The following is a 12251-nucleotide window of genomic DNA, read 5'->3' as shown; positions in this document are numbered from 1 at the left end:
AATGTTTATCACTTCAGCCATTTTTAACATCTTTTCAAGTCTGTGCAGCCCCTGCATGATAACTATTGGCCATTTTGCTGCAGCACTGCCATTTAATGAATCGTTCCATTGCCTAGTGGATAACAGAATGAACGAATGGCTTTCTGTGTTAGTGGCTGCCACTGCCTATCCTATCAGATAATTAACTTTTTGCAAATAGACTGTGCTGACTTCCAAACAGAGTAAGCCTGCACAATTAGAATTACTTATCTATGTTCTCTCTTTTTTCCCAGACGTTGGAGGAAAAACAAACAAGACAAACAAATCCAAATTTCATACTTCTTGCTCGACTGTTTTTCCCTCAAATGGTCACACACGAATTGGCCCCAGATTTGTGTATTCACACACAAATGAACAAGTAATGAATGAGGGGAGATGAAAATCAAGTCTTATTGAAATTGAAGCCTCTGTATTATTTTGCATCAGTGTTCAACAACCTCAGCCCAGATGTTCAGAATTTCCAACAGGAGGGCCTAGTGTTTTCCATCTCCCTCCCCCTTCTCTTTGGTCTTTTATTTTTTTTTCTCTGGCGGATGGTCTCACGCCGACAGTGGCGCAATTCAATATTTATATGTTTCCTTCTGTTTGGTTTCTACCACAAAGGGAGGCGGGCTTTCATGTGTCTGATTTGCCACAGCAGCAATTCAGTTCCAGCTTTTAAAGCGTTGGGGGCAGTTTGAACAAAGCCATCTGTTTGAGTGGGCCGTATTATTAAGTGACAGACTGGATCCCTCTACCTCGCTAATGTGTCCCGTGGGACATCGCGGTAACTTGTGTGTGTGTGTGTCTGGTAGAGAGACAGACACAGGAAGAGAGAGAGAGAGATGGTACAATATTACCTCTGCAAACATTGTAATATACCCCAGAACAGACTACATCACTGATGTGGCTGTCATTGCACAACTGAAAGGTTTTTGCCTTTATGAATCTACAATGATAATTGAATAAGGGAGCCTTTCAGCTTCCATCTTATCCCATGAAACACAGACTAAGAAGCTCAGCACTGTTCCATAAATAACCCTTTATATTTATTTAATGGAACCGTCCCACACCCCCCAATTTATTAATGTCGGTCTCCCATTTGCAATGTTGGCTGCATCCAGCGGGAATATTCTAACACCCATGAGAGTGTGTGACTGTGCATGCATGCCCATGTGCATGATAGGTTGTGCTTGTACACCTCTGGAGCCCCCCCCCCCGTCTTGTCAGAGAATCTGTCAGTGCATTGAATGTGGGACAAGAGCATTAGCCATTCTTTTTTAAGCTGTTGCTGTGTCTGTGCAAAAGTGCCTTAACTCCTGCACAGCTATAGCCAGAAGCTCAGACCTTGGATAGCTGGATAGCAGTGCCACTGAGCACAAGTAACACACACTTGGGTTAATAAAGTCCCATTGGTATATGAGTTTGAAGACATGTTAGTGTGACAAGTGATGATATGCATTTATTTATTCACGGGAGACTCTCTGCGGCTTATGAGCCAAATAAGAGACTCTGACACTATTACAAAATGGACCTGCGGCCTTAGTATCCGTATGCAGTCTCAATATTAATGTGTCATTAAGCTGCATTCTTGTATATTCTATTGAATTAGTTTTACATAATGACTGTTATGAATTTTGCTTACAGAGCATATTTGGGGGGTAGTGTATTATGAACTTCATTATGTGTGACAAGCAGTACAATATTGATGGAAGAGCAGGTCCCCATCATTGCACTGCATTAAAACCTCTGCAGTGAATTAATGTACTATTCCTGATCCAGTAATTAACAATCATTCGGGGGCCATATCCCTTTTCAAGTAATCACTAATTGCAATAAGAATTTCAGTTTCCATTTAAGGCAAGATTACCGATGAGCATGCAATGCAAATCAGCCAACAGTTCTAATTAAGCTCCAATTCATTTTCTTTCTTTCTGCCTAGACCCTTTGTGAGCACATACAATGTGGAGTTTGTTTCCTTGGCATTACAAAAGACACATTTTTTATCATAATGCTGCAGATAGAGAGTTGTGTAGTGCCCCAAGAAAATAATTTATGCTGGTGTTTGTTCAATTGATTAGTATGTGTGGTTTATCTTCCCTCTCTTTTTGTTGTTGTTTATCTCTGTGTTTGTGTGTCTGCATTACTACAGTCTGTTTTCTTTCTGGCATGGGGTCAGATGTTTCTGAACACTGTATAGACGATTAATTAATCCATAGAGAGGGTGTTGCTTTATGAACCGCAGATACACAGCTGCATTCACAATCACCAACAAACCCACCCGTCTGCACCTTTCTTTATTTAAATACTATAATAATGATATTGCTGCAATGGACTTTCAGAATACTTACATAAAGTCAAATGCCGTAGGCACATATACTACATGCGTGACTTTTACCCTCAGCCACCCCTTTCAGTCCAATTTGCGCCACTTGCTGCCATTGTGACAATTCATCAATATCGCAAAACTGAAATGCTGTGGCTTAAAGATGTCGAATGAGGTTAATGGCATCTTTAAATGCTCCTTTCTTCCACCCGTATGTCCAAATGGAGCAGGGTATTTGCAGACTCCCACCCAATGTGTTAGGATTAATTATCGCCCTCCACAACCCCACCTCACCCTGCAAGTTAAAGATTCAGAGAGGAAATGGCCCCTTTCATGCAAATGAAATTGAATGTGTCAGTCAGTATAATTGTGAAAACCAAGCCGTCTTGGACTGGTGTCTGTGCCGAATAGAGGTTCCAACTGAAAGTGGGTTTATTAATGTTCTTCTCTCCACTCTTTGATTCATGCTCTTTAATGGGTTGGCAGATCAAACTTTAGTCTATAGCAGAGTCCTTGACTTGAAATGTTTTGGCCATTATGAATGAAACCCAGACTCTGATCTATTTGAGAACAGTATTTAAATGCAATGTTTGGCTGTGAATTAAGCCAATATCAAACACACTTGTAATGAATGCAGATCCGCAAGATGCTCTGAACCCAACTATCCTCTAAAGTTTAGCATGACGATAGAAAAAATATGATATCATTAGCTCCAGTGCTCAGTTACACAGTCTACTCAACTTATAGTCTGGCCCTGCAATAGGTACTTAAAGTTCATCCTACACTCTGCAGAGCAGAAGCTTTTAATTCACTGCTGATTCAACCCAACAAATACCAAAACAGGGAATGTAATATCTGCAAGGTCAATTTAGGTACACTGTCTTTCACTTTCTGTATCATTTCAGGATTGTGTTTGTTCTGCGGTGTTTATTTTACCGACCATTTCTATTTAAGTGTTAGGTTAGGTTAGGTTTCTATTTAAGTTTCCCGACGTTCAGTTAGTTTTCAATTAAGAATCCCATTCCAGCTTCTGCTATAGTTCTGGTATCATTGGCTTTGTTTTGGACATCTCTGTCTTGGCATACCTAATAGAGGTGTGCTTGGAGATTCATCGGGTTTAGGATAATCACCTAAAACAACATGATTGATTGATCACTGACCACTTTATTTAAATTATAGTTTTAATAGACCTCAAAAAGGGCTAGAATGATATGAAGGATAGTATACAGTAGCAGCAGCAGTAATACATTTCATGTTCTATGTTTGTACCGCCCACAGTGTTGAATGCTTCCAATTTCCATTTATGTCTATCCATTAAAAAATGTATACTTCCAGTCATAAAACTGTGTGCCCCCTCAGCCCCGTGGACATGGGTGTTCTTAAGAACAGTAAAGGCTTTCAGTCAGCCACCAAAACATGGCGTTGATCCATGAAAAATAGAGCAAGGGGATGCTATGAAGAGCCTCTTCCTTTCCAGTGGCAGCAAATGTGAACAAGGTTACACAATGACCCCAAGGGAGAGCAGGCACAGGCCCATGTCACCAACCTTTTAGCTTGTGACAGGCTTTACACTTCTCATTTGTTTGCCGGCGACAGCTTAGCACTGGATTAACAGGTGCCTAGCCACGGTATTAATTCATGTAGATCATGGTTACCTCTCAAAGGAGATGCCATCATGCAGCTGAGGTAGCAGGAGCTTTTACTGGATGGCAGTTCTTTCAATTGAGATTAATTTTATATGACTAAAGGCAAAACAATGTCCATACACTATACCCAATGATGTTAATTCAGTTATTTTTTATTAAAATTAACATGATTACAGGCAAACAATTGGCAGATAAATCTTCTCACTTTCTTGTTAGAGAAGCTTTTGTGTAATGACTGTCGTAATTTTCCAACACGATCACTGAAAAATCGGCGGTATATGGTAAAAGGTTTCTTTGTGGTGCATGAGTTTGCACAATGTTGTGCTGTCAAGGTGTCAAGCCATGCCATTGTTCAGAGAAAACCGAGGTTTCAATCAGCCTCTGTCTACCCAAAGTCGTACGAGGAGTCTACCAAAATGGATGTTTGTCAGCGGCAGACCTAAAATGGGGGGTATGATGGTGATATCAGCGGCCATGTCTGTGAAAACACCATTACCTCCATGTCACGCCTCAATCACTCCCCATTGTGCGATGACTCTCCCCCCACCTTCTTCCCCTCACCTCCAGTGCTGATCTCCCATACATGTCCTAGCAGTCTATCACAGCCGGCGTAGGGAGACGCACCGAGCCGTAATGGATGGCCCCGGAGCGAAAACAGCCCCAATAGCATATCAATTACCCATCAGCACCCTCTTGGCTGGAGGCCAATGTGCACCACAACCCAGCCAAGTCAATGAGATATGGTGCAAATGCAGATATAATGGTGCTTTTTGCCGCGTACAAATTACACATGTCAACTCTGCTGCCCACCTGTCGGATCTGTCTGCCGGTGGTGAATGAGAGAGAGATTGTGAGATGTGTGTGTGTGTGCATGTATGTGCATGCAAGGCCGTGCACATGTCAGGCACAGGCAATCAGGTGATTTCCCACACTCATTTGCCCAGTGGAAGCCAAGCTGCTTGCCTGTTTATCTGTTCACCCTTTTGATTGCTGACCACACATCTTATGTCACTTCTCCACGAATCCTGCAGGTTAATTTGTCCCTTGCCCGCTGCTGCTGGGCAGTACAATCTGGGAGGGGAAATCAGTCTGCACACAGGCACGATCACACATTCTCACACACACGGATGAGGTGATTCAGATGGTTGGCATTACTGCAGCTGTGTGGCCCCTAATGGCCTGCTGAAGTGATTGATAAAAGGCAAACAGTTGCTCTGCAGGGGGACAGATGGAGCTACACCTCCCACTGAACCTGGCACTCCAGCTTCAGAGGAAAATACTAAGAGGGTCTGACTTAGCACTATGACATTACTGCTATTGAAATTTGCCTTGATCATCATGATAAAGAATGTAAATCTCACAACCAAAATCTCATCAGGGAGAGACAGGTTCCTTTGATTACTAATCACTGTCATGTGTTTTGATTTTTTCAGCGGTTGTAATAGAAATGCCAGCTTATGAGCAGGAACTGATTGTCCTGGAGGGGAAAAATAGGCAAAACTGAACTCAATTCTTGGAATAGAGAATTGGTGTACTGCCTGACAAAGCCTGAATGATTTTACTTGACAAACTGTAATTCAAAAAATCTAACTGCAGGAACAGGATTGCAGCTCTCTTCACTGTTGTGGAGATCAGAGAAAAACCACCACAGTAGATGGGAACGTCCATGCCATGTCCACACAAAGCAAACACTGTTCCACGCTGCTATTCTCTCACCTCCACTCTCCTGCATTTTTATCCGCGTTGCCTTTACACTTGACTTGTTGTGCTGAATCGAGGGACCAATTAGGAGCAACAGAATGCTCACATCGGCAATAAGAGCATTGCGAGGTCCTCATCAGGTGCCTGTCTCATTTGCGCGGGGCACAACCACCATTCCGATTGGTGGTTTTCTAGAGATTAGTGTTGTCTGCTAGTGAACCAATAGACAAGCTTCTGTTTCTCTGCAACAGTCTGGAAAATGTTAGCCTATGCTATTAGAAACACTGATTTATGTCCAGTGGATGGGTAACATCTTATCAGGATAGATGACTTATGTTGAATGACATGTAAAGTTCACGGACAATCATCCTTTCACACAAATTATAAGAAAATTCTGATTGATCTAAACTTAAGGTTCATCCTCTTTGTAAGACCTTCCTCCCCCTTTATTAAAAAATGTTAAACACCTCATTACATATTACAAAGCAAAGGGTTAAAAAATAGTTGTAATTTCCTTTATAGCCTTCTTTGCTTTCTATGTGAACGGCTTCTATACCCCAGTATACATTTACTGAACTTGTTTTGTGACAGTATCTCATAATGACCACAATAACGTGTTGACATAGAGGGAAGAGGTAATCTTAGTTTGCAGCCTTGACACAATTGCTACTCTTTTTCAATCTAAATATCCAAACTCTAATTTCTTGCCACGTTTCAGAATAAATCAAACATCTTATTAAGTATTATATCTTTTTTTCTCTCCAGTGATTGATCTTAAACCCCTCTCTTGCCCACAAAAAATGTGTCCTTTTATCCAAGAATTCCACCTTAAAACTCCTTAAAAAGTCAGTTATCCTTCGGAGGAGTTACGTAAAAATACTTCCAGGGTCAAGATAAAATTTGTACACTCTGCTCCCAAGACCACTGTCCTTTAACTGATCTCAAACACTGATGATCTGTTTCCACTTGCACAATAAAGTCAGTGCAATCTCTCGTCTTGACCTCCAAAGACAATCCTCTTAACAACCACATGCTGAAATCTGCAACTTTGTTACTTTCTAGTGTGTGCAGCTTGATAAGAGAGATGAATTGCTCTGTCTGCGACGCTTAGCATGCTCACTAACTATTTTTGTTATCTTTTATTCTGTTCCTGTCTCTCTCCAGCACCACCAAAGTTTTTAAGAACCCCCAATGACCAAACAGGCGTGCAAGGAGGCGTGGCATCCTTCATCTGCCAAGCTACAGGAGATCCACGGCCGAAGATTGTGTGGAACAAGAAGGGGAAGAAAGTCAGCAACCAGAGATTTGAGGTATTAGGTCTATTGTTCTGATGTAAAATGCTCGACAAAATTGGAATGCTTCAGCACTGCTTTTGGCTCTGCTCACACATAATCCATTGCGGCAAAGCCCGGCTCGCTTGCTTTTCGCCCTGACTTGCCACCACGCATTAGTAGGCTCTAATAACCATGCTGGCCAGGCTTTAAACATGTTTGAGTTTTAATGAGCAAGTATACAAAAGATCTGGGGACAGGTTTGTAATTAAATAAAAGACAAGAAAAGAGCAATTGGATAAAAAAAAACAACAACTTGTGGTGTGACCCAGATACCTACATTAGCATCACGCCACATTTGCCAGCTTGATGCAAAGTGAAAAGGGGAAGAAGCGCTTTCACTTCGAAATATCCTTTTGCTTTGTGGCATCTTTATCTAAATGCATGTCCTACCCTCCTTATTTTGGCTGAAGCTTTGATTTCTGGTCAGCTTTAATCTGCACTTGGGCTCAATACCCATGAGAAATAACACATCGTCACAGAACACTGATAAGATTTCTATTAATTTCTGTGTCAGTCCTCGGGACTATCGTGGTGTCACTTTTTTTCCTCCTCTGCTCTAGATGCCATATTTGCTTGCTACTGCACAGCAGCAATGGCTTAACGGAGCTTGGAGACCTCTTCCCACCTCTTCTTTGCGTCTCATGGCCACAGAAATCTAATCTTATCAGAGTTCATCGCGTTTGCACCGCACGTTGTGCTAAATGCTAACACACTAGTTTTCATTCCCTCATTGCCTCACAGGGCTTGCTGGCTGCCGCCATTCCACACCCATTCAATCACGCACCGCCGCCTCATCTTCTAACAAAAACCCATTTCCTTTTAGAAGTCTCACAACTTCCTTTCTAATTTGCTCTTCGGCTTTGACTAAGAAAGGAGGCAGTTTTGTTTTTGTTTTGTTTTTTACCATCACCTGCTGTCAGCTTGAATGCCAACACCGCTGTACCACTTGGTCAATGAAATGTTGAAGTGTATTGTTAACTAACACATGCACAGATATATTGTGAAAATGTTCGTAGGCCTCTGTGTGTTTTTGGTGTGTGTGTGTGTGTGTGTGTGTGTGTGTGTGTGTGTGCTGAGGTCTCAGGCCTATTTTTATTGAAATCTACCTCTATGCTTAAAAGAGATTGAGTTATGACACAGGGCTTTCTAAAAATCAGTGAGTATACAACATGTAGCATGCAAAAATAGCTGAATAAGCTACAACAAACACCTGTTTGTGAGCATTTTATGTGTCGTTCGTCCAATACAGTCGGTCCTGTCTTTTGTACCACTACCTCACCTCATGGTACAACTGTCCGTAAACGTTTATCAAGCCACTTTTAACTGTTTGTGCTTGTTTCTGTCCCATTGACACAATCCAGTGTGATGCATTTCTTAAGGGATAGAATGTTAACTTTAAGAGTGGGACACATTTTGATTTCAATTTTATTCTACAACCTGATTTCCGAGCAAAACTTTTCTGACCAACATAACCTTCCCCATTCTTAAAGTTAGTCAGCAACATCGATTATTTTATTAATGCACAAAGTTAAACTATACATCAGATCTAATTCATTTACTAGAAGACAGCACGTCTGAACACATACATGGATCTAGTACATACCTACAATGAAAAAGCTAAAAAATGTTTTTAAAAAATCAATTATGCTCAGTACCTACATATTATCTATAAACATTCTGATACTGCACAGATCCTGAAGTTACTTTTTGTACATGTACAGTACATAACCACAAAATTCACAAATTAACACAAAATCACTAGGGTTCAATGTAAGATAGCAGCTTTCGTTTCTGTCATAGGAAGCACATTGTGAAAGTCACCATCAGTGTTGTTAGCCAAATGTCTTCGACAGTGTTGTTTTTGTTTCTCTGCAGAAGGTCCCTCACCCATTGTGAACCAAAAAATCTCCTGTAACATATCCTGTCTCTCGCACCTGCAGGTGATTGAGTTCGACGACGGCTCTGGTTCAGTGCTAAGAATTCAGCCATTGCGCACGCCCCGAGATGAAGCCATATATGAATGCGTCGCCTCCAACAGTGTTGGAGAGACGAGCGCTACCACCAGACTCACTGTTTTACGTGGTAGGTCCTTCTCAACAGCCCCAAAAGAAAAATTTAAAAAAAACCACACACCACTAACATGCCCCTTTTCTCCCAGCTAACTCAGGTGAGCTTGCATTTACTTGTCTTGTCCTCTTTTCTTTGTTTCTCACTGTCACACTGCACAGTCAAACCCAATTAGAGACTCTGGTTACACTCACGTTGTGTATTCTAACTTGATAAGATTCAGTCCATTAGCCATTTAGCCAAGTAAGTTTCCGTTTCTAAGTGACTTAAGTCATTTGCATACAGATTCCTGACACAATAATTAAGATGCCAGTTAAATTATGCAAATAGCCATCCATTCCCAGCCTGCGGTGGTTTAATGGAAGAGCTCAGCAATAATTTTCAAATCAGTCATTTTTCATCTGGGCACTTCAGCTTTGATATTCTTTTGACCGTGTAGAAAATAAAGCAGTGTATTCTCATGTGATTACCAAGCATACATTGCTTATGGTAGTATTCTAGCCGCAGCTTACCTCAATGCCAGTATCTTTCAGTGACCAGTGGCTGTTAATAGCCAGCACTCCTCTACACAAACATGTGTAACAAACCAGGCGGGAAAGGTCAGCCGCTTTGTTTACTTCCACTGAGAATAAAAGTCAGATGACAAATATCAAATTGGTTGACAGTGGCTCTTTTATAATAAGCACTGAGCAAAATTTTATCTTGATTACACACAACATTCCATTCAAAGGCAAATATGTCGTGGCCCTGAGCTCAAAAGGCTGCGTAATATCTCTCTAAAACATGACTTGTTTGGCTGTGAATAGAGAAAATGGTTTTAGAAAAAAGCCTTGGGCTGCCTGAATGAGGTGTGCTCCATTATGTGCCACAATTACACAACATGGCAAATGAGTTCCTATTGAGAGGGGTGCTTCCATCCTATAGAAAAAAAGCTGGCTCTGCGAGTCTCTGAAGCCCCCTTATCTCACCAATGAGCCAACAAAAGGCCCTTTGCACTGTCTCCAGAGGCAGATTGAAAGAGAAAGGTGGCACGTTCACATGCAGCTCTCTCCTGTTTACTCTGGAGCACAGAGTGTGTGTGCGCGCTCTCACATGCAATATTGTGCACATTTCCTGTTCACTCCTGCTCTGTCTCTATCTCTGAATTTCCCCTTCAGACACACACACACACACACCCCAATAGATAGCTGAGGGACCAGTATAGAGGCTGCTCTTCCTGGCTCCATGGCCTAGCATTAGCATGTTTATTACCATTTCCATTTTGCTCTTCTGCTCGCTCTCCTTTCCCATCAATGTATTGAAGGTGAGTAGAGGCCTATCGCGGACCAAAAAAATAGAAAAACAGGACAAAGCTTTTTCTTTCTTGCCTTTGATGCAAATAAAAAGGTGCGTTCCCTGTCCTCACATTGCCTCCCATGGATGCACATAAACCTAAAATATTGGCATTGTGAATGATATAGGTAATAATGTGCCAGTTTTTTTTATATAAATGTTTATTTTACTACCCTCTGTAACCACTTACTATGACACAACAGGGATTAAACCTATACCCAGTTCGAGCATTTCCATTTGCTAGACGTCTGGTGTCTGGTAGGTCTTACCAAGGAAATGTACTGTTACGCACACCGATAGTGATGCCTTTAAAAAGTTAACAATAAATAAAATAACTGAATAATCATTATGAGCAGTGATAGCAGTCATAGCTTGACAGACAAAGGAAATGAAGCAAGGAATAAAAGGAAGGAAGATGAAAATAAAATATAAAAGGAAAATAATGCCACTGTGCTGGCCATAGACAAGGATATCAAGCATTATTATATTAAGATAAACTCTAGCTAGACAGATAATTTTGGTTTACACGTCAAGTATTTTCTTCAACAGTTCTAACTTCAAGTTGTAGACATCCGTAGTGCAGCCAAACCGATTTCCTCCCTTAATCAAAGACCCAATGTAAGGATGACTGTGACTCTCAGGAAGCTGAGGGTAAGCTGACACACTGCATTGTGAGGGCAGCGTACTGTATGAGCAACTTGAGGTGACACAAGGTTACCTCAAGGATGCATTATATATTATTTAGGAGACCAAAAAGCTTCCTCCTTCCAAAACTACTTCGTACAGTACAATAAATACAGCACTGCTAGTTTGCTGCTCATCATTCCACATGACAAACTGCAGTTTGAAAAAAGCAACTACACATTTATTAAGTCTGGTCTGTCACCATGACCAGCAAAACTGATTTCTCTCCTTCTATGGCCCTCTTAGTGGAGAAATACTAAACCTGCGCAGTGTGTGATGCAGGATTGAAGAGATATATATATATATAAGCAAACACAGATAAGTGATAATACACGAGGCCTAATACATATAAAGTGACTGTTCGTTTAGTACATTTGGGCTCCAATGGTCTGTGGAAACAACTGCAAAGCATCTGTTGTAGGAAGCTTACCACAGGGGGGGGTGCCTAATTCCATGAAGGAAAAGCACATGGTTGTAATTGCCATGCTATGAGGAGAGGGGACTCGAGGTGACATATCCAAAGCACTGGGGGATATTAGTATTCGGATGGGCCTCTAACTTGATGGGAAGCGCCATTAGTAATGAACTTCCAGGCTTAGAGAAGCGATTTGCATGAAAGGCGAACCCTGAGACGTAATGATGTTCCGAGGCAAATCTGCCAGTCCACAGCATGAGGTACGGGTTTCCTTAGTGCACTTTTTTTGTGCCCTCTGTTTTGATTAACTATGAGATGACCCGACTCATATGCGACTTGTGTCTTTGAATTAAGGTCATCTTGATTTGCTTTGTAATTGAGAATGACAGGAAAGGATTGAGAAATGAAGAAACAGCACATTTTGGGCGTCATGTCTGGAATATGATTTCAATGAAGTGGTATTTGATCTCTTCTGTGAGATCTTTGTGTATACCCGTGTACTCATGGAGAGCCACTAACAAGAATATCTTCCACTAGACAATGTTTGTACAGTTGGATCTCTTTTGTGCACTTTTAACCATAAATAAACTAAAGAAATACCCGAAAATGTAACCAAAACACCTCGCAGGGTCTAGACTCTCTGCTAGCACTAGTTCCAGCAGAATGATGTGTGGATTTGAGTGCTGCAGTTCATGATTCAGGCATGATTAAGGATTTATATTGCATCC

The 12251-nt window shown here is 41.4% G+C and overlaps 1 protein-coding gene across 50 annotated transcripts in view; it reads left to right on the top strand.

Moving 5' to 3' along the window:
* Positions 1-12251, top strand: part of LOC122870039 (receptor-type tyrosine-protein phosphatase delta-like) — a 149218-nt gene that overhangs the window by 70110 nt on the left and 66857 nt on the right. For 38 of the 50 annotated variants that reach the window (XM_044183681.1, XM_044183679.1, XM_044183678.1 and 35 more), the window contains exons 3-4: positions 6856-7001; positions 8966-9107. In XM_044183681.1, the coding sequence (XP_044039616.1) occupies positions 6856-7001; positions 8966-9107 (288 nt within the window). Of the gene's footprint in view, positions 1-6855; positions 7005-8965; positions 9108-12251 lie in introns of all 50 variants that reach the window. The other 12 variants (XM_044183643.1, XM_044183646.1, XM_044183673.1 and 9 more) reach the window with 1 other exon arrangement.

This window comes from Siniperca chuatsi, linkage group LG22 (genome assembly GCF_020085105.1).
Source record: "Siniperca chuatsi isolate FFG_IHB_CAS linkage group LG22, ASM2008510v1, whole genome shotgun sequence".
Taxonomy (NCBI): Eukaryota; Metazoa; Chordata; class Actinopteri; order Centrarchiformes; family Sinipercidae; genus Siniperca; species Siniperca chuatsi.
The sequence above is the reverse complement of the archived record's forward strand: the minus strand, read 5'-3'. Positions and strand labels throughout refer to the sequence as shown.